This window comes from Siphateles boraxobius, unplaced genomic scaffold (assembly GCF_051911475.1).
Source record: "Siphateles boraxobius isolate OS27281-9 unplaced genomic scaffold, OSU_SipBor_1 66, whole genome shotgun sequence".
Lineage (NCBI taxonomy): Eukaryota > Metazoa > Chordata > Actinopteri > Cypriniformes > Leuciscidae > Siphateles > Siphateles boraxobius.
Genome location: NW_027509193.1, coordinates 12,803,728 through 12,823,168, shown reverse-complemented (window position 1 = coordinate 12,823,168; position 19,441 = coordinate 12,803,728). Strand labels below are relative to the sequence as shown.

At 36.8% G+C, this 19,441-nt stretch overlaps 2 protein-coding genes across 3 annotated transcripts; both read right to left on the bottom strand.

Moving 5' to 3' along the window:
- Positions 1 to 1,770: 1,770 nt before the first annotated feature.
- cabp5b (calcium binding protein 5b) lies at positions 1,771 to 7,211 on the bottom strand. Its single transcript, XM_077212258.1, has 7 exons — positions 7,058 to 7,211; positions 6,500 to 6,581; positions 6,040 to 6,070; positions 4,818 to 4,961; positions 4,505 to 4,614; positions 4,263 to 4,410; positions 1,771 to 2,120 (listed from the first exon to the last, which is right to left on the bottom strand). The coding sequence occupies exons 2-7, from the start codon at positions 6,545 to 6,547 to the stop codon at positions 2,092 to 2,094; spliced, it is 510 nt and encodes a 169-aa protein (XP_077068373.1). The 5' UTR covers positions 6,548 to 6,581; positions 7,058 to 7,211; the 3' UTR covers positions 1,771 to 2,091.
- A 3,254-nt stretch (positions 7,212 to 10,465) lies between these two features.
- asphd1 (aspartate beta-hydroxylase domain containing 1) lies at positions 10,466 to 16,717 on the bottom strand. Of its 2 annotated transcripts, XM_077212252.1 has the most exons (7): positions 16,524 to 16,717; positions 16,350 to 16,425; positions 15,174 to 15,616; positions 14,843 to 15,049; positions 13,685 to 13,892; positions 13,258 to 13,371; positions 10,466 to 11,173 (listed from the first exon to the last, which is right to left on the bottom strand). In XM_077212252.1, the coding sequence occupies exons 3-7, from the start codon at positions 15,597 to 15,599 to the stop codon at positions 11,064 to 11,066; spliced, it is 1,065 nt and encodes a 354-aa protein (XP_077068367.1). In that variant the 5' UTR covers positions 15,600 to 15,616; positions 16,350 to 16,425; positions 16,524 to 16,717; the 3' UTR covers positions 10,466 to 11,063. The 2 variants fall into 2 exon arrangements, with proteins under 2 accessions (XP_077068367.1, XP_077068368.1); XM_077212253.1 differs by lacking the exon at positions 16,524 to 16,717 and having other exon boundaries at positions 16,350 to 16,453.
- Positions 16,718 to 19,441: the final 2,724 nt, after the last annotated feature.

Genomic DNA, 19,441 nt, shown 5'->3' with positions numbered 1-19,441 from the left:
GAAATACCAGGAACCCTGGAACAAACGTACTGGTCATGATGCAATGATATTTATGCGTCTCTCCACTTGCAAAGGATTTCAATAAAAACAGATTGGTGACAGACCGGATGTCATTAATGGCTTAGCGAGGTTATTCAGCACATCTGGCATAGAGGTTTATGAGCTGCCGCCTGTCTATGAGAAACAAAAGATGAGGTTAATTACAGGTCAGGAGATAACTGTTGTTCATTGTCTTAAAGTGCAAGGTTTTGGATAGTTAAAATGTATAGTCTTTTTATTTTTTTGTAAGAATGCTGACTGCACGGAGGTTCATCATGGAACAGATGTTTCCGAGAAGGCTTAGCAGTGGCATGAAGTCCGTGGAAAAGCGTGATCAGGAGGTTAAAGGGATTACTGCACTGCAGGATTTGATTTATTAAATATATTATGTTTCCCGCGATGGTCTCTACTATTAATGCCATTTTCAGGCCAAAGTGCAACACACAAGCCATAAATGTGAGATTATTGGTCTAATGCAGAACATTACACACGCACACACATATTCCCCAGGTAAACGATGCACACATGCATGGCCGTCCACGTGATTTAAAAGGAAACAGGGCTCATCGATGCAGGCAACCTAACACTGCTCCAAGCTCCAATTCCGACACTCGTGTTCCCAGGCTCTTTCGACGGTGGACAGGGGTCATCATAGGCACTTTGATTGGTAGGTGGCTACGTGCACTAGTGTGATGCACTGTGTGTTGTGATACATTCCTCCCATAACCATCATTAAAATGTTGTGACTTGTGCCACAGTAGACCTTCTGTTGGGTCGGACCAGACTGGATAGCCTTCACTGCCCTTGTGCATCAATGAGCTTTGGGCGCCCAACACCGTGTCGCCGACTCCAGTGAGATTTTTGTATGCTCAAGGAGTCTGACAACAGCCGGTGCTCCACACGGTGATCTGAACTTACCATCATCGAATACATCTGGGATTACATGAAGAAACTGAGGCAGACTAAATCCAGAATGTGGCAACGTCTCCAAGACACTTGAAGAAACCTCCCTGCAAATCTACCTGAAAACTGTGAGCAAGTGTCCCTAGGACAAAAGCTGTTTAAACATAAAGGAAGGGTCACACCAAATATTGATTTGATTGATTATAATCGATTTATTTTTACACAAATGCCTAAAACATTTCACAGTACTGTAGGTTTGGTATGTTTCTTCAAGCGACGTTGCCACATTTCTTCTGGCACTGTACTAAATGTACACTATACAGGCCTTGATCACTATCAGCTCCTCTTTGGCTTTAGGAATTCCAAATAGCCCTTGGAGGAGGTTTGAACAGAAAAGCAAACGTCTCTGATGATTTTCATCCTTATAGTGCCTAAGACTATTTTTTTTATTAATAACATTTGTCGTATTACTCGTATTTGTAAATTGCTTTGATGTGGCCGCTAAATTGATTCATGTAAATCTTGATTGAATTTGCATAAGGAAATTACAGGCAGATTATGACAAATTTCTATCATAATATTTACTCACGTAATGCTCTTTCTGTTTAAAATGTATATAAGTACATATGTACAGACACACATTGATGCAATACAGAATTAGAGAGCGGATAGACTGTGTTCCAGTTCCCTGATGACATTTGTCATTTTCAGTGATGAGCTTAACTAAAGCCTAGATGATCAAATTACAACAATATCAGGACATACACATTGATGCAAAATTCTAGATCAGGACATACACCCTAATGCAAAAGTAATAACAGTCCGAGAGAGTTTTTAACTTGGTTTTATGCCAGAAGTTCAAGTATGTGTGTCCAATGAAAGATGCAATCCTATTCCGAACATATATCACAGACATGCACTGAAATATTGTTACATAATACAGTTTATAGAGGATTCAGTGTTTGAGGTTATGTAAAGCAAAACAAAGTGGCACTCAAAGAGTTAGATATAAATACACAAAGTGATATAAAACACTGTTCCAATATACATAGTGCTGTAGTCATTGAGTTTATTGACGGTCTGACTGAGGCAATGTTTCCGTCTCTGGAATTAATTTTTCAGGCCTTCTTTAACGTCTCAGGTGCATTCTCAAGTTTTAGACATCATTTTGACAAACTCTAAAGGAGAGAGATAAAAAAAATAATTAAAAAAAGCAAAGAATTAGTTTTGAGCTAAGGCTGATATAAAGTGAGATTATTTCTCAGTATCCAGTCCATAGAAATCAGATTTGCATTTAAGATGAATTTTTATCTATTTTGTATTTAGATATTCTTATCTATATTCTTATATTATATTATAGAACTTTTCAGTATTTTACCAGTTTAATGAGATAAAAATCTATTTTCCAAGAGATGCCTGGCCAAAATATTACTATATAAAATGGTTTGATATAGACTATGGAAACATTTGTACATGTTAGTTAATCGTGCACTTAATGTGAAGCTAATTCTAAAGTATCAGGGTTAAGCACAAGCCTGTTCTTGACCTCACAGTTGATCACACTTACAGTCTTGTTAGTTTAATTACTGAAACACCTCAGCTGCTCCGATGTTAATAATCTTCACATTGGATTATTAAAAAGGTTAAGGTTAAGAGAACCATAAAAAGGTTCTCAACGCTTCAGTAGCTTAATTACTAAGGTCAGTCCAGAATTATGGTTTTTAAAGATCCATTTGGATACATTTTCGCACGTGAAAAGGTTCTGCTAGATCTGTGTGTAAATAGCCTTTGTGGCAGTGCTAAACTAGAACAGAGATTTTGAAGATGATCCTACAATGCAGTGGTTCCTAACTAAACCAGAACAGTTGGCTAAAGAAGTATTGTAACTTCTGTAAAGTAGGCTAGGCTAAATTTTTCAAGAACTCTACCTGTACTTTATCAGACTTATTTTCGGAAACTTTACTACTCTATTCAAAAGCACAATAGGCCTATCGTAGCGGAAACCGGGGACAGTTGCAACAGGGGTCAGGGGATGGTTGCAACATGTCATTTTTCTCCAACCAGAAACAAGCTAGAGTAATGACACTCACACACTGCACATGCTCAATTGGATGCCCCCCCTTGCAAGGAGCTTCTCTAGGATTTATTGAAGAAAAACTGTTTTTACAGTATGAAAGTATTTATTTTATTGAGCTTTGTTTTTGTTTGTTAAATGTTTTACCATGCGTACCATATTGTTAAAATGAAAAATGATAATAGAAAACATAGTTTAAAAAAATATATTTTACATGACAATAGGCTAAATAAAAGTTAATTGCCTCACAAATTGTTCCATTCTTCCTGTCACTATAAGCCTAATGTATTTTATATCAATTTGAATATTTGACATCTGCACATAAAGCCTACTCATCTAGACAAATCTATAATTGTCATCTAATCAAAGCCGATGAATAAATAATACTGTAATATAATTATAACTTACATTTTTGATAATAATCATTTTGCTAACACTGACATATATTGTAGTATATTGTATTTGTAACATGTTGCAACCATCCCCGAACAATGTTGCAACTCTCCCCGGGCCTGGGGTCAGTTGCAACATCTGACTCCTTACATTCAAATGCAAATTGTGTAAAATGTAGATTCTGTAATTATCTTTAAATGGTTAAGACTATTAACATACAGATGTAAGTTTATTGTATGAACAATTGGTTTGTCTAATCCAAACCGTCTCTGAGTAACAGAGCCAAATGCAAAAAGTGTTGCAACTGTCTCGGTCTCCCCTACTTTTTACTCCACTACATTTCATAAAAACACGTGGTTTTGAATTTTGAACTGAAGAAATCGTCACCTGCTCGAGACGTGATGTTTTAGTTAATCTGTTAAATCGGTTTGCAAATCGCACTGAACGTTTCATTGGTGAATTTGACGAGTCACTGATCGAATGATCCGTTCAGAGCGAGTCTCCAGTTAACAGTTCACTGAGCCAAGAGCGGGAGATCCTCGGAGCATGAGTGCACGCGAAAGGTAATGCCCAATTTTAGGATTGATTATTATTGTAAATGAAAGGTCTGTCTGTGAACTAAATTTGCTGTAAAAGGACAAGTTGTTTAAGACAATTGTATGAAATAGGCTACCTGAATGAAGACATATCCAGTAGGCTACTTTTTAGTTTTAATACGCAAGTAGTCTACATTAAAAACTAGTATTTTTATTTTCATTTTAATTTACTGGAGTATTATACTTTACTTTATAACTTTGTCCACCACTGATATTAACAATTATCTACATAATGTTGAAATATGCATCTTTTTTACCCTCAAAATCGACGGTCCCGTCTCCATTGTTGTCTGCTTCTCGGACCACGGCTTCTATTTCCCTCTTGTTTGTGTTTTCACCTAGCAGCTTTAGCATTGCATGCTTCAGCTCCTCGATGGTGATAGAGCCGTCACCGTCCATATCAAACTACACAAAATATAAAAAGATTACACTCATTTAGGCTATGCTTTTTGTTGGAAATATGTTTGGGAAATGAAAAGGAAAAAGGTACATTCTTTACCTCTCTAAATGCATCTTTCAACTCTTTCAGTCCGATCATTCCAGACGTTTCTGCCAGTAGCTTTGGGGCCATGAGATCAACAAAATCCTGAAAATCTACACTTCCTCCAACTGAAAAAAGAGGCAGATAGAGAATAAAGATTAGGAGAGATCTATGTGATCAACACGATAAATAAATTGATTGAACATAGTGTTTTAGCCAGAGTGATGAGCAGACATCAGTACAAAACACATTGACTGGACGAGCATCAAATCACAAAACAGCTGCTACCACATAATGTGAAACGGCGATGGGAAGGGGACAGATGTCTCACGGTTCATGTTGATGTTCTGGCTAAGTTCAATCAGTTCCATCTCAGTGGGCATGTAGCCCATCGTCCTCATCAGGTTGCCCAGATCTTTACAGCTGATCAGACCATCCTTATCCTTATCAAACTCTGCGAACGCCTCGCGCAGCTCTGCAATACAAGACGATTTAATTAACTCTGGGTTCTGGGTACACGACAAACTGTTTCAATACATTGAAAGATCTGGGATTTTATATTATCATTTCATTTAAACCTAATAGAAATTTGAAACTTCTTGAAGCTTCTTGAAGTGCTTCTGTCATTAAAGCGAGAGGATAAACCCAATGCTAAGACTTCAGAAATTCATGTAGATTTTTCAGTTCAACTTTTCACTTAACTGACGAAAATATAGTTTCTATCAACAAATATTATAGTTATTTAGAAAAGATTATAAAATAGAAGCAGATTCAGTAGTACTCTCAGACTCATTGACTTCACTGAATTACATTGGCATCTGGCCCTTCACAGCTGGTTTGCATCGCTCTTATTCTGTGAGATTAATGTGGTTATGTAAATGAACCAGAAATGTGGAGGTAAACATTAGAACATAAAACCGTTTTATAAAATAAACAACACTGGTCTACAGCAATAATGCATCTGAAATAAATATAGTCAAACTTATGGGTCACTTAGAATGAAAATGATGCTTAAAATTGTTGATTGGCTCTAGTTTTCAAGAAATGCTATTGGGTCGGTATGCGACCCTTGACTTGGGAATGGCGGAATATAAGTGAGTTATAAAGGGAAGGGATTTCAATTTAAACCAGAAACCGCAACCACTAACTGCGACTTTCCGATGCCATGCTTCTTTTTTAGCTTAACTATGATATTAATGTATATGAAATATAACCCTTTTGCTGATTTTTAAAGTAGGCTATTACAAAAACAGGACAGGTGACCGGTAATATCTACACAATATTTAACATAGATGTAAAATGTAAAAACTTAAATATCTTGGAAACAGTAGCCAATCAGTTAATTGACATATTTGACATAAATCTCTGAAGCAGAGGACTTCTAAAAAAAATTGTAGACCAGTGTATTCAATTCATTTTCAAGAAATAATCAGGGACTCTCTGTTAAAGGTAAATATTAAATATTTTTATTTCAGTTTTAAAGCCTACATTTAATTTAAGTAAATTGTAACGTTTTATTTTAGAATTAAAGCAGTAAAAACAATTGCGCTTACCTTCTATCTCCTCATCAGCGAGCGGACGCTCCTGTAAAACAGCACAGTTAGGCTTCCTTGTATGTGCATCAACATATTCACCCACATTTTTGGATTCAGCACAACTTTTATGCAAGTTTTCATGTTTATGCAAGCAACAATCTACTAGATCAACAATCTAATATGTTGATCTCTTAGGACAGATTTTGAACTCATTCTCTCTCCTGCAAGCACCCATTAATCTCTTATATCCAAAAGAATTAGAGAGATCCTTCTTGTGCTAGACAGACCAGTTCAGATATTTATAACTCTAGATGGATATTAACAGATTGGTTCTGAATGAGCTCAGCAAAAGTTTAGTGTGTAAACAAACAGTGATATCCTTAGTGCATTGTTTTTTTGTTTTTAATGTCTGGCAATATAATCTGGATCACTACAGTACCAGAATACAGGATATATATATATAGAGAGAGAGACTTACAGTGTTTTTAGATCCTCTTAGGAAAATGCATGCCGGCCCCAGACTCATATCTGACAGCCTCTTCTGTGTGTGTCCTGAGTGTCTTTAAAAAAAATTCACAAAATGTAAAAACATTGAACATACTGTAATTTGTATTGTGACAAAAAAAACATTACTTTAACTCAGCAACTATTGAACATAACACCAAATTTTCATCACAAGTTTGCATCAAGAATATTTTCCATGTTTTTTATTATTAATTTATTTATTATGAATTTGAATTATAATTATAATAAAATATATAAAATTATAATTTGACATATTCTTTGGAGACATTTCTCAAATGAAACAGAGAACATCTTGGTTACACTTTATTTTAAGGTGTCTTTGTGTACACTGAAATTATATAATTACTGAATAATTAACTACTTGTACTACTTAATAAAGGGTTAGGATCAGAGTTTGATTTGGTTTAGGGTTAGTTGCATGTAATTATGCATAAATTATAGTTATTACTATAGTAACTACATGTAATGTATGTAACGATGACACCAAATTGCAGAACAAACATTCCCTCACCTGTTCAATTGCTCTGTCGACAGGAAGAAGTGGAAGAAGGTCAGTCCTCTTTAGTTTTGGTCTGCTTTGTGTTGCTTCTGCCAGCCAACTCTCTTTCCTCCTGTTCTTTGATTCAGTGCAAGAACGATCCTTTCTCACTGTCAGTCAGCAGCTCCTGAATGATTAAACGGTATAGAGGGAGGTAGCAAGTCAAAGAATAAATGCATGAGTGAGCAAGTGACAGTAGGAGAGAGAGAGAGAGAGAGAGAGAGAGAGAGAGAGAGAGAGAGAGAGAGAGAGAGAGAGAGAAAGTCAGAGAGAGAAAGTCAGAGCGAGAGAGAGAGAGAGAAAGTCAGAGAGAGAGAGAGAGAGAGAGAGAGAGAGAGAGAAAGTCAGAGAGAGAGAGAGAGAGAAAGTCAGAGAGAGAGAGAGAAAGTCAGAGAGAGAGAGAGAGAGAGAGAGAAAGTCAGAGAGAGAGAGAGAGAGAGAGAGAGAGAAAGTCAGAGAGAGAAAGTCAGAGCGAGAGAGAGAGAGAGAAAGTCAGAGAGAGAGAGAGAGAGAGAGAAAGTCAGAGAGAGAAAGTCAGAGAGAGAGAGAGAGAGAGAGAGAGAAAGTCAGAGAGAGAAAGTCAGAGAAAGAGAGAGAGAGAGAGAGAGAAAGTCAGAGAGAGAGAGAGAGAGAGAAAGTCAGAGAGAGAGAGAGAGAGAGAGAAAGTCAGAGAGAGAGAGAGAGAGAGAGAGAGAGAAAGTCAGAGAGAGAGAGAGAGAAAGTCAGAGAGAGAGAGAGAGAGAGAAAGTCAGAGAGAGAGAGAGAGAGAGAGAGAGAAGTCAGAGAGAGAGAGAAAGTCAGAGAGAGAGAGAGAGAGAGAGAGAGAAAGTCAGAGAGAGAGAGAGAGAGTGAAAGTCAGAGAGAGAGAGAGAGAGAGAGAGAGAGAGAGAGAGAGAGAGAGAGAGAGAGCGAGAGAGAGAGAGAGAGAGAGAGAGAGAGAAAGTCAGAGAGAGAGAGAGAGAGAGAGAGAGAGAGAGAGAGAGAGAGCGAGAGAGAGAGAGAGAAAGTCAGAGAGATCAAATCCAGCTTCTCAAGCAGAACCTGGCAAAAGTGACTGCAAATAACTGACATGAATTTGATTATTTTCTTTATAGTTTTTTCCTCTGTTTTTTTTCTTTGATCTGGATGTTACAGCATGTCCAATATTTTAAAAAATAATCTGCATTAAAATAATTCCAATTCCATTTTTAAAGCACAAAACAAGGTTACCTTTAATGTTCTTCAGTGCAGTAGTGTCCTGCTTATACTTCAGATGCCAATGTATCATAAATCTGCATGTGTGTATGAGTTTTATATAATGACTGAGTTGACTGAGGTACAACACTGTCATCATGTTCGGTTGTGTCAGTATATTTCAATGCAAGCATACATATATGATTTGTTGTTACGTAAAGTGCTAATGCTAAGCATTTTCTTGCATTCTGAAATGTGTTTGCGTAAGAGTATAGCGCAGTAATCCCAGAGCTCTCTGCGCTCCCCAGCATCACTACTGTGTGGATGCTAAGATTACTGCTTAACAGACCATTCGCCAGACAGAGAGATATATAGTGGTGGGGCATAAGAAAAGAGGATTAGAATAGTGGAATAGAAGAAGAAAAAAAATCAAATGCTCATATGACAGAATGCGAAATATTAACAAGGAGCAGATGTAAAGGAAGGAAAGATATCTTTAGAGGATGGATAAAAGTAGAAGAACGACATCATTATAGCTGCCTCTGAAACAGCTTGAAGACGAGAGATGTGAAATGCAAATAGATAAACAGAAATGTCTATGAGGATAAAAATGCACGGTAGCTATGAAGACTTATGGCAAAATTGTGATCACAATGTTTTGACATTAAAATGATTTGTCACAGTCTGTATTTTGTTGAATCAAACTCACTAAACAGGGCAAAATAATAATAATGTATGGATAAGAGTGAGAGAGGACACTAGAAACACTTCAACAAATCAACACTTTTTGGGCAATGGTGTGTTGAAAAACAACAAGGCCAATAAAAAACAGATAGAGTGAGAGTAGAGAGAATGTGCGTGTGTGGCATCTGAAAACATCATTTTTTTAGGGGTGGGGTTGTGTATAATCATTATAAATAGATTTATACATATTTTTATATAAAATTATGAATATAGAAAGATGATCATATTAAATGAGCATAAATATTATGTTTTTTAATAATTATAATTAGACCATTCAAAAGTTTAGGATCAGTAAGGTCTCTTCTGCTTACTTAGGCTACATTTATTTGATCAGAAATACAGTAAAAACAGTAATATTGTGAATATTAAAAAAAAACACAATTTAAAATAACTATTTTCTTTAATATATGTTAAATGTAATTGATTCATGTGATGCAAAGCTGAATTTTCAGCATCATTACTCCAGTCTTCAGTGTCCAGACATGATCCTTCAGAAATCATTCTAATATGATGATTTGCTGCTCAAGAAACATTTCTTATTATTATCAATGTTGAAAAGATTGAAGAAAAAAAAGTATTTTGCTGCTTAAAATCTTTGTAGAAACTGTGATACATTTTTCTCAGGATTCTTTGATTAAAATAAAAGTTCAAAAGAACAGCATTTATTTGAAACAAAAACTTTTGTATCTTTATAAATGTCTTTACTGTCACTTAGTCACTTTACTTTAGTCACACTTTTAATTAAATTTAAATCCTTATCCTTATGGTGAAATGTTTTTGGTCCCCATGAGGAAAACAGTTTATAAATTGGTTTAAAACGTATGTAAAATGCAGAATGTTTTGTGTGATGGGTAGGTTTAGGGGAGGGTTAGTGTAAGAGGATAGAATTTGGTACAGTATAAAAACCATTACATCTATGGAGAGTCCCTATAAAACATGGAAACCAGTGTGTGTGTGAAAAGTATAATGGCTGTTTAATCTTGTTTTGTGTTTCCAGTGTCCGGTGTTAAAGCACATTGTCAGATGAACTGTTGGGATTATAACATCTGTTGAAACATATCAACCACTTTTCAATACAAGAAAAAGGTTTATCTAACACAGAAAAAAAAAATTGGTTCCACATTCAGAATTATTGCTAAACAGATTGTCTAACACACATTACATCACACGCACATTATTTCTAAACACATTATCCTGTCTGTTTCACCATCTTGCCCTGTCTCGCATGCATTTTTGATTGTACACAGGCCCTTATACCCCTTCGTGATATTCTATCCTCTTTATTTTCTGTTTCTCTACTCTCACAGGGTTCAATGCAGGAAGATAAAATCGCTGACAGAGGAGACCTCCGACCTCAGGTGTGTGTTTGGGTGCTGAGTGAGTGTAACTGTCCTGCTGTGAGTGTGTGAAGCTGAAAGTAAACTGATACTTCCTCCTCCTCCAATGTCATCAGTGACAAGAGAGTTTAAATTTAACAAAATGTTTTATTTGAACTCAGATGAATACATACTTGATTTGCAGGACAGTCATCAAGTGCATTGTTGGCAGCACGATCAAAATTCACGACGCATGCAATAAGTCTGGTCATATTCAGAATGCTGTCTTCAGTGTGATTCACAGGTCTGAAAATAAATTGGCATCTGATGAAATAAAACAAGATTTATAGCATAGCTGTGATTCGCGACAGTATTTACGGAGAACCATTTATCACAGTATACATCAGAGAGGTCAGGATAAGAAATCAGGCACAAAAACGATAGAACAGGAGCGCGGGATTATAAAGACAGGCACAAGTCAAATGTAGATATGAAGTTTGAAAATTGTTCGCATGTCATCACAGTATCTGTGTGCTCAGGGCTCAACAGTTCTGCAGCTCTGACTGAACTACTTTGACTAAAACATTTCAAAAGGTTTCGGTTGAACAGAGACACGTTAAATATGTGGTAGTTAATCATAAATATCCTCAGTATGAACTAAACCAAAAGATGTTTTGCGAACTTTAAAACATCATTTTCTGCATTTTGCTACGACATGAGGTGGGTTTGACCAGTGCATCCTGGGATTACTGCTCAGGGGCAAAGATGTAGTCTAGAGCCTGTCTCTCCGCTGCAGCCACATTAGGATGCCACAGATCCACACTGAAGATAACTCTGGGACCATCTTCAGGCCCCCCTAAAGGACAAACAGAAACATGTTGCTTACATATGAGATCTCTAGTATCTTCTGTAGTTTCTTTTACAGTTTAAAGTCACCATGAAATCGAAATTGACATTCTTATTTTTTTTTTGTGGAATATTGCAGGATTTATTATAAATGATTTTTTTATTTTATTCATGTGTCCTTGTGTCTTTGTCTCAAATTTCTACTTTGGAAGATACCTTTACTGTTACGGTCTCAACCAGTGTTGGGAAAGTTACTTTTAAAAGGAATGCTTTACAATATTGTGTTACTCCCTAAAAAAGTAACTATTTTTGTTACTTGGTTACTTTTTTAGGGAAAGTAAAAGTAAAGTAAAAGTTATAGTAGTAAAGTTAAAGTTCTGTTATACTTTTTGCATTACTTTTTCTCACCTGAGCTTGGCTTGCTTGTTTGTTTTTAATAACAAAATAAATAAATAAACAAAAGTTCTACTTTTTGCAAATGTAAAGGCCTTTTCTCGACAAAAGAAAAGGGAAATGAATAAGCCTCTAAGGCTGAGGGAAATGTAAATTCACGCCTGTACGGTAGAGGGTGCAGCTCAAACAATCCTTTCAGCTGTGCTGCCATGGATTGCAGAAGAATAGGATGCAGGAGAAGAACGTTCAACACTCTTAGGACCTTTCCAAATACCCACAATTGCGGTCTCTTTGCACTTGACCACTTGTCTACTTACATGATGTATTTCCTGTATTTGGCCCAAGTGTTCAAGTAGCCGTGAAGATTGCAAGTGTGTAGAACTATTTGTTTTACTACCAAATTACATGTAATATCTAAATTAATTTAACCAACAGTGGAATGTTTTTCTCGCTATCTCGCGATTTCGGGGCATGCGATTTCCTGAACCTAATGCATGATGGGATATGCTTAGCCTCGAATACTGCTCCGATGAGGTATTCAAGATAGAGTTCGTGACAATACATAGTAAAACAAAGTAACTTGCGATACATATTTGCAAAAGTAACTTTGATATTTTGTTGTACTTTTAAAAATAATGCGATACTTTACTAGTTACTTGAAAAAGTAATCTGATTACATAACTCATGTTACTTGTAATGCGTTACCCCCAACAATGTCTCAAAATCCAAAATAAATTCAGAGATCTTGATATGAATGCAGACATTTCTCAAGTAACTAAATTATGTAAGCTAACTATCCATATTAATTTTGTTATACTTACTACACTACTGTTCAAAAGTTTGGGTCAGTTAACATTTTTTATTTTTAAATTATATATTTTTATTTGGGATGGATGCATTATATTGATCAAAATTGACAGTAAAAACATTTATAATGTTACAAAAGCAGCACAACTGTTTTCAACATTGATAATAATAATAATAATAATAATGTTTCTTGAGCAGCAAATCAGCTTACAGGTATTAGATGTGACACTGAAGACTGGAGTAATGATGCTGAACATTCACCATCACAGGAATAAATGACATTTTAAATTGTAAAATTACTGTTTACTCTATTTTTACTATCAAATAAATACAGCCTTGTCGAGCATAAAAACTTACAAAACCCAAACTTTTGAATGGTAGTGTATGTCACTAACAATTTGTGTTGGTTTTATTTCTTGATTTTAATCAAATCTTTTTTAAGAGAAACATCTGCGACCCAGTTGACACAAATGAAAAAGCATCATGCTCATTGAAAATTATCCATGTGCCCTCTCAGATTTTTGATTATGTAACACAAAACTAATCCCGTTTTACCCAAATGCCATATACGCAAAAAGTGGGTTTTTTTTTCTTCTTTGGTCATGTCTTATTTCATCTAGGGCATAAAGTGGGCCAGGACTACTGGAGCCCCCTCAGAAACATAAATGCATAGCATAACTTGCATAACTCTTGCACACCTGAAAACTTCATTTAGTTTTCTGATCTATGAATGAGCTCAAAGTCAGATTTTCCTCTATTCTACCTTCAGAAAGTCTTTATTATTGTAGTTTGGCGAACTGATTATAAATCTGTTGCAGCTTTCTTCCTTTCCTTTAGCTTTATGTCAATCAGCATATTATGGTTAATGAGTTTTGTACAATGTAGTTTTCTGACCATTATGTGAGATGGTATGCAGGAAGGAGTCATCCACAAGGAGGCAATGTCCCTCTGACCAACACTGAGGCTCCCCACCCACCACCAGCTCACACTGAGCAGGCGTCTGAAGACCTGACACAGAGACAGAGCAATTGCAACAGAGTGGAATTTCATGAGAAAAACATTGACGTTATGTTGGTGTATTACATTTTTTTTCAAGCACGCACACACACACACACACACACACACACACACACACACACACACACACACACACACACACACACACACACACACACACACACACACACACACACACACACACACACACACACACACACACACACACACACATATATATCATCACCAGCCAATTGTTAACGGGCAGTCCACCGAAGAGGATCAAGCAACAAAGTTTTCTCTGTGATTTGGTGTTGTGACTTACCCAGATGGCAGCGCAGACGTGTGTTTGTAGGGCCATATGCCCCTCCTAGTGTGGCCCCTGGACCCAGAAGCCAGAAGCCAGCGGACCCCAGAGAGTTACTGCTGATGAAGGTTCTGAGCGAATGGAGGGTTCGGTATGTACACGGACACGCACGGCAGTTACTGACCACACACACCCCAGCAGTGTAAAGTGGGAACACTGTCTGGCCCTGAGAGATGAATACATGAGCTCATCATATATGCAAATGCAGACGGTACATTTTCCTTCTTTATATACCTTCTGGGAATCTTTTGTAACAGACACAGCCTGATTAGTACGAGATAATGATGAATTGAATGCAAACAGATCCCAGCAGTGCAGTACAGATATTGATTGGAAGATATTAAGAGAGGCTGACAAGGACAGCCAGAGAATGAAAGACTCTTGGTGAAAGAGCATTGCTGGATGAAAACCATTCAGGCAGAACACAAGTGAATTGTTTACCTAAAAATAAAATTGTCAATTTGCTCCCTCATGTTTATTACAGCCAATTGCTGTTATTTTTCTTCTTCTGTGAAACACTAAGTGAGATACTTTGAAGAAACTTCACAGCAACTAAGAAGGATATTTTCAGGGAATTACAACCCACATTTTTGTGTTGATCACAAAATAGTGTTGTTTTGTGAACTGGTTCATTAAAAATATATTTTTTTAAAGCAGAAAAAAAGCAAGTTATCGCCTGCTATCCTGCCAAAGGCCTAAACTGACAAGAATAAACGAATAAAGAAAAATAATAAATGGAACGAAAGGATTATTTTCTTCTTTGAATGTCAAAATGGAACACACTTACTTGACATTAACTTGGCCAAGTAGGATAATAAAAAATAAAATAAAAGATAATAAAAAATATGTTTTTGTTTATCTATCTATTTATCTATCTATCTATCTATCTATCTATCTATCTATCTATCTATCTATCTATCTATCTATCTATCTATCTATCTCTGGAATTTAAAAAGGCATTCTCAATTCAGTTGTGAACAATTCTGATGAACTAAGATTGTATAGTTTGTCACGTTTAAAAATCAAATGAACCAATTTCACTGCGACTTTTAAATTTGTTGCAATGACACATTGAAATTCCTGAAATAGCTGCTTGAGACTAATACGTTTAGTCACCTTTGGTCCTGGGTTGCTCCACCCTAGCTTTGTATCAATCCCCCTCTGGTACACTGCCTGAAACTCAGCAAGGATTTTGGGATAACTGGCCTCCAGAACCTCAATGTCATGACGATGAGCGTCCCTGGGAAAGAAAGGTATGCTGGGAACATCTGGGAGGTAGAAAAGATGAGGCTTCTGAATAGATGGGCGATCATTGTTCCTGGCCTAGACAGCAGCAAGGAAGAAGTTGAGGAACAAACAGTGTCATAAATGTTAAACAAATATTCAACACAAATATTCAAGAAATTGTAGATAAACCTCAAGTTATCCTACTTTTCCCAACTCTGACCTGATTGCGCAGACCCTTGTGAATTCGCCCCATGCCGGCCCAACTATAGCGCTTAGCATATTCCTGTAGTGCTCTATACAACTTCCTGCTTCCTGCTGAAGCATCGGTAGGGAACGGGGCATGGCTCAACACAGGTGTCAGGTAGCTCTCTGTTCCCTCCTCATCCTCCACCGCCTCCATAGTGATGGCTGCAGATGCTTTAGGGGCAGAGTGTATGGGGTTGACCGGAGAACGGCTGGATGACCGAGAGAATGAGGACCGGCCGGAGCTGCTTTTCAGCATTCCAGAGTGGGATGGTGGGTCAGAACCTACACGGTAGCAGTACCAGAGGAAGAGGAGCAGGACGGTCCAAAGGAGCCCGCTGAGGGGAGGACCACCCAGCAACGCACATGGGGGAAGCGGGACCAAGTCCAGAGACCAGGACATAATGCTGAGAGAGTGAGCTTCGCCAAGAAAGAAAGAGAAAAACCAATACTTCTATTCTGCAAGGATACAGTCATTCAACATGATATTCATGAACTTGTGCTTGATACATGAGACTTTCTTCGGTCTGTAAAATCAACACTCTTTGACTTATTTCCCTTCCTCTGTGTTTAAGAGTAATGTTTATGAATAATTATTCAGCTGACCACAGATAATGAATATGGTAACACTTTCAAATAAGGTTTCATTAGTTAACAATAATTAAATTCTTTAGTTAACATGAACTAAGAATTAACAATACTTCTACAGCGTTTATCTTAGTTAATGGTAATTCCCACATTTATACATTATTAAAATCAAATGTTGTATTTGTTAACATTAGTTAATGCACTGTGAACTAACATGAACAAACAATGAACAGATGGATTTTTATTATATTTGTATTGCTCACTGTTACAGTTCATGTTAGTTAATGCATTAACTAATGTGAACAAATGAGACCTTATTGTAAAGTGTTAATATGAATCCATTCGACGATATAGAGTGTTTCTCTCTCGGTCTATTGCATAATGATTCCAGCTGCAGTCAGTTTGTGTGGTCGCTTTCATTCTCAGAACTCACGTTGCTGAAACATTTCACACGGATATCCGGAGAGAGCGTGACGACGGAAAGAACCGATTTTTACCGAACGTTAGGCTACAAGTTACCATTCGGACACTTTAAATAAGCGGTGCTTTATGTGTGTTCGCTTACCACTTCTCTACTTCTTACTCAGTCTCTCTTTCCCCCTTCGTCCTCACCACGTTCCTTCCTCTGTTTATCTGCAGCCCTGAAAATACAGTAAATCCCGCATTCAATGCTTCCGTAAGGATGGAAGAACGACTCCTCCTTCTTTACGGAACAGATCGAAGATGTTTTTTTTATTACCTTTGTCCATGTACTGACGCATCGGAATCAGCCAGTCACTCGTTGCTGGGTTGTTAAGCTGTATTTTAAAATTCTACCAAGCCTCTTGCTGTTAGCCTAATGCCACCAGGGCAAGTTTCAGCACCGAGACGCTGGACAGCTCCTATTCAGAGCGCCGTCTACGTCTTGCGCTACTGCAGTACAACCACAGTGTGGCGCTAGTGAGATGGACACAAAAACACCCTCAAACCAACCAAACACCACACTAGGGAGTCCGATTAATTGTGGCGAATCAGTTATTTCGAGTTGTGTTCAATGAACACTAAACAGGATCCAAAAACGGTTCAGTGATTATTTTATGTCATCACGTGTTCACTGGCACTAAACCAGTTGTTCCCAACCCTGGTCCTGGAGCACACCCAACACAGCACATTTTTTGACGTCTCACTTATCTGGAACCCATCTGAGATCTTGGAGTCTTTTCTAATGAGCTGAATCAGGTGTGTTTGATTAGGGAGACATAAAATGTGCAGTGGGGGTCCAGGACCAGGACAAAGACTTTATTGTAGCTTTATTAGATTAAGAGCTTTAGTTGCCATACAGTCTAGATCAACACTGAATAAAGAAAAGAGAGGTTTAGAGACAGTAAATCTTAGTTTATATATGTGAAATTTAGCTATAGAAGAAAACATAAATTATGTAATAGTTTCCTATTTTCTTTTCAAACAACCCAAATAAATCATCTTTAAAACTTAAAGAGTCACTTACAAATAAGTGTAAAAAAATCTGTGTATGTGTGTGTGTACATTCCCATAACATTTTCCTCAGACAAGTGACAAAAATAGCTATTTATTGCAATATCCGACTTAATTCTCCTAAGGCTTTAGTTAACCTTATGAATCAATTTAAATGTTATTTATTTTACATTATTGGTAAACAGATACTTTTGAGGCAAGGACCCCATGGTATAGGCTATTATTTCAATATGCAAGGAATTGTTATTGTTATAGCTCTGAATTTTTTTTTTTTTTTTGCTCTACAGAAAAGCATATGCTTCCAATGATTGTGTCAGTTAGGTACATGGCCATGGAAATGGAGTAGGCTACCTTACAGAAATTAAACAAAAATTAAAAAACAACAGCACATTCATGAGCGGTTAATAATTTTATATTTCTGTAAAAAACTCAAAGACTCAAAGCTCCTAAAAACAAATCAATAAAAGCTAAAGGGATTTGAAATGCGTCATTCAAAAACAAAATAGTCTTATAACACTTATATTATATTATAATATAATACTATAATACAGCTGACCAATAATAATTTGTCTATTGTTTGTGATACCTTGTAAATTACTACTGGAAATATGCAGAGCTAAAAATTGAGAAGCAATGGAGATATAGACCTTATTCATAGCAGTGATATGATGGGTATGAAGGTCTATAGGACGCAAATGTCTTGTAGCCTACCAAAAATTTTGAAAAGATTCCCTTTACAAAACTGCAACAATTATTATCCCCAATTCCCAAACGATTACAAAGTAAGGAAATTAACACAATGTCAACACAATGTCAACACAGTGTGACACAATGGTAAAGCTCTGTCCCAACTTTTTTGGAGTGTGTTGCAGCCTTCAAAATAAAAAAATGCTTATTTTTGTCAGGACTCCACTTCATTGATAGTAGCTATAAGCTTTTATTACATGGCTTGAATTTTAATGTAGAATGCGTCTGTTATTTATTGATGACAGACCGCTGCTAAGTATAACACCGTTGCCATGAAAAACAGAGCGTTGCCATGGACACAATTATGTTCACTCTGGAGCAATACAATCATTTTTAAATCAATATACTCCTTTTTAAATCAATATTTTGTGTCAAAGTATTGATTTATAGGTAGCCATGTAATAAGCGGGATAATGTAGAGTGAGGCGGTTGTTATAGCGAATACAGCCCCGACAGGCTGATCAGGACCTGCTCCTGATCAGGAGCCTCGCTCTACATTATCCCTTATATGTTTAACTTTATTCTTGTTCAAACAGAGGCTGTATGAAGTAGTAAATAAAAGTAGCCTATTTAATGAAAATGTCTCTGAAACATCTGTGTAGCTATTTGGCGAATATTGCATTTATTTCACTTCAGCTGTGGTAGTATGCAAACACCAAGTGAGCGGTAACTACGGGAAACAGAAAGTGTACGACTTTCAAGTCTCTGTTTGCAGCTCCTCCCGCCTGCACAAGGCAACTCTCTCCGACCGTTAACATCCAACCGCAGCCGATGTCGAAAACCGACCTTTGTATACAGTAATAGGCGTCGTAAACCTATTGGTAGACGTGGATCAGCTGAGAGTCAGCTGCTGATGCGAGCTTGACTAACGTGACCTGCCAGAACTGACGCTACACTTAATATTTACAAAATGTCCCAACCTTTCTGGATTTGGGGATGTAGGCCTATTTAGATTATTTCTGAAATACTTTAATTTGTAGCAGACAAACTAATTTATAGCAGACACATATGGGAATAGTATAGGCCTATACCATTTGTTTGAGACACATATCCCATTAAAAAGCCCATAAAAAAGTAATTAATATTTCAACACCATGATCTCCACAATTTTGAGTTTTTCTCTAGTCAAATTCTAAGACGACAAATGCGACTACAATTAAAAAAATTCTCTGTACGAAATGGTCAAATTGATGTTTTCAAATATGCCCAGTGGGGATCGTGATATATTTTATTTCTGCTTTATCACGATTTATCACAGAATTCAGACGGTGAACATTTCTCTAGCCTATATCTACCACATTGAACCTTATTATGCTTACTGTTACTTTAAAAATACATCCAAATTATTATTTCTTTCTGCATGGTCCATGTGATTTAACAAGAAAAGCGTTTTTAAATATTTGCTCCGCACAATTTTTTATTATTTATTGAATATTT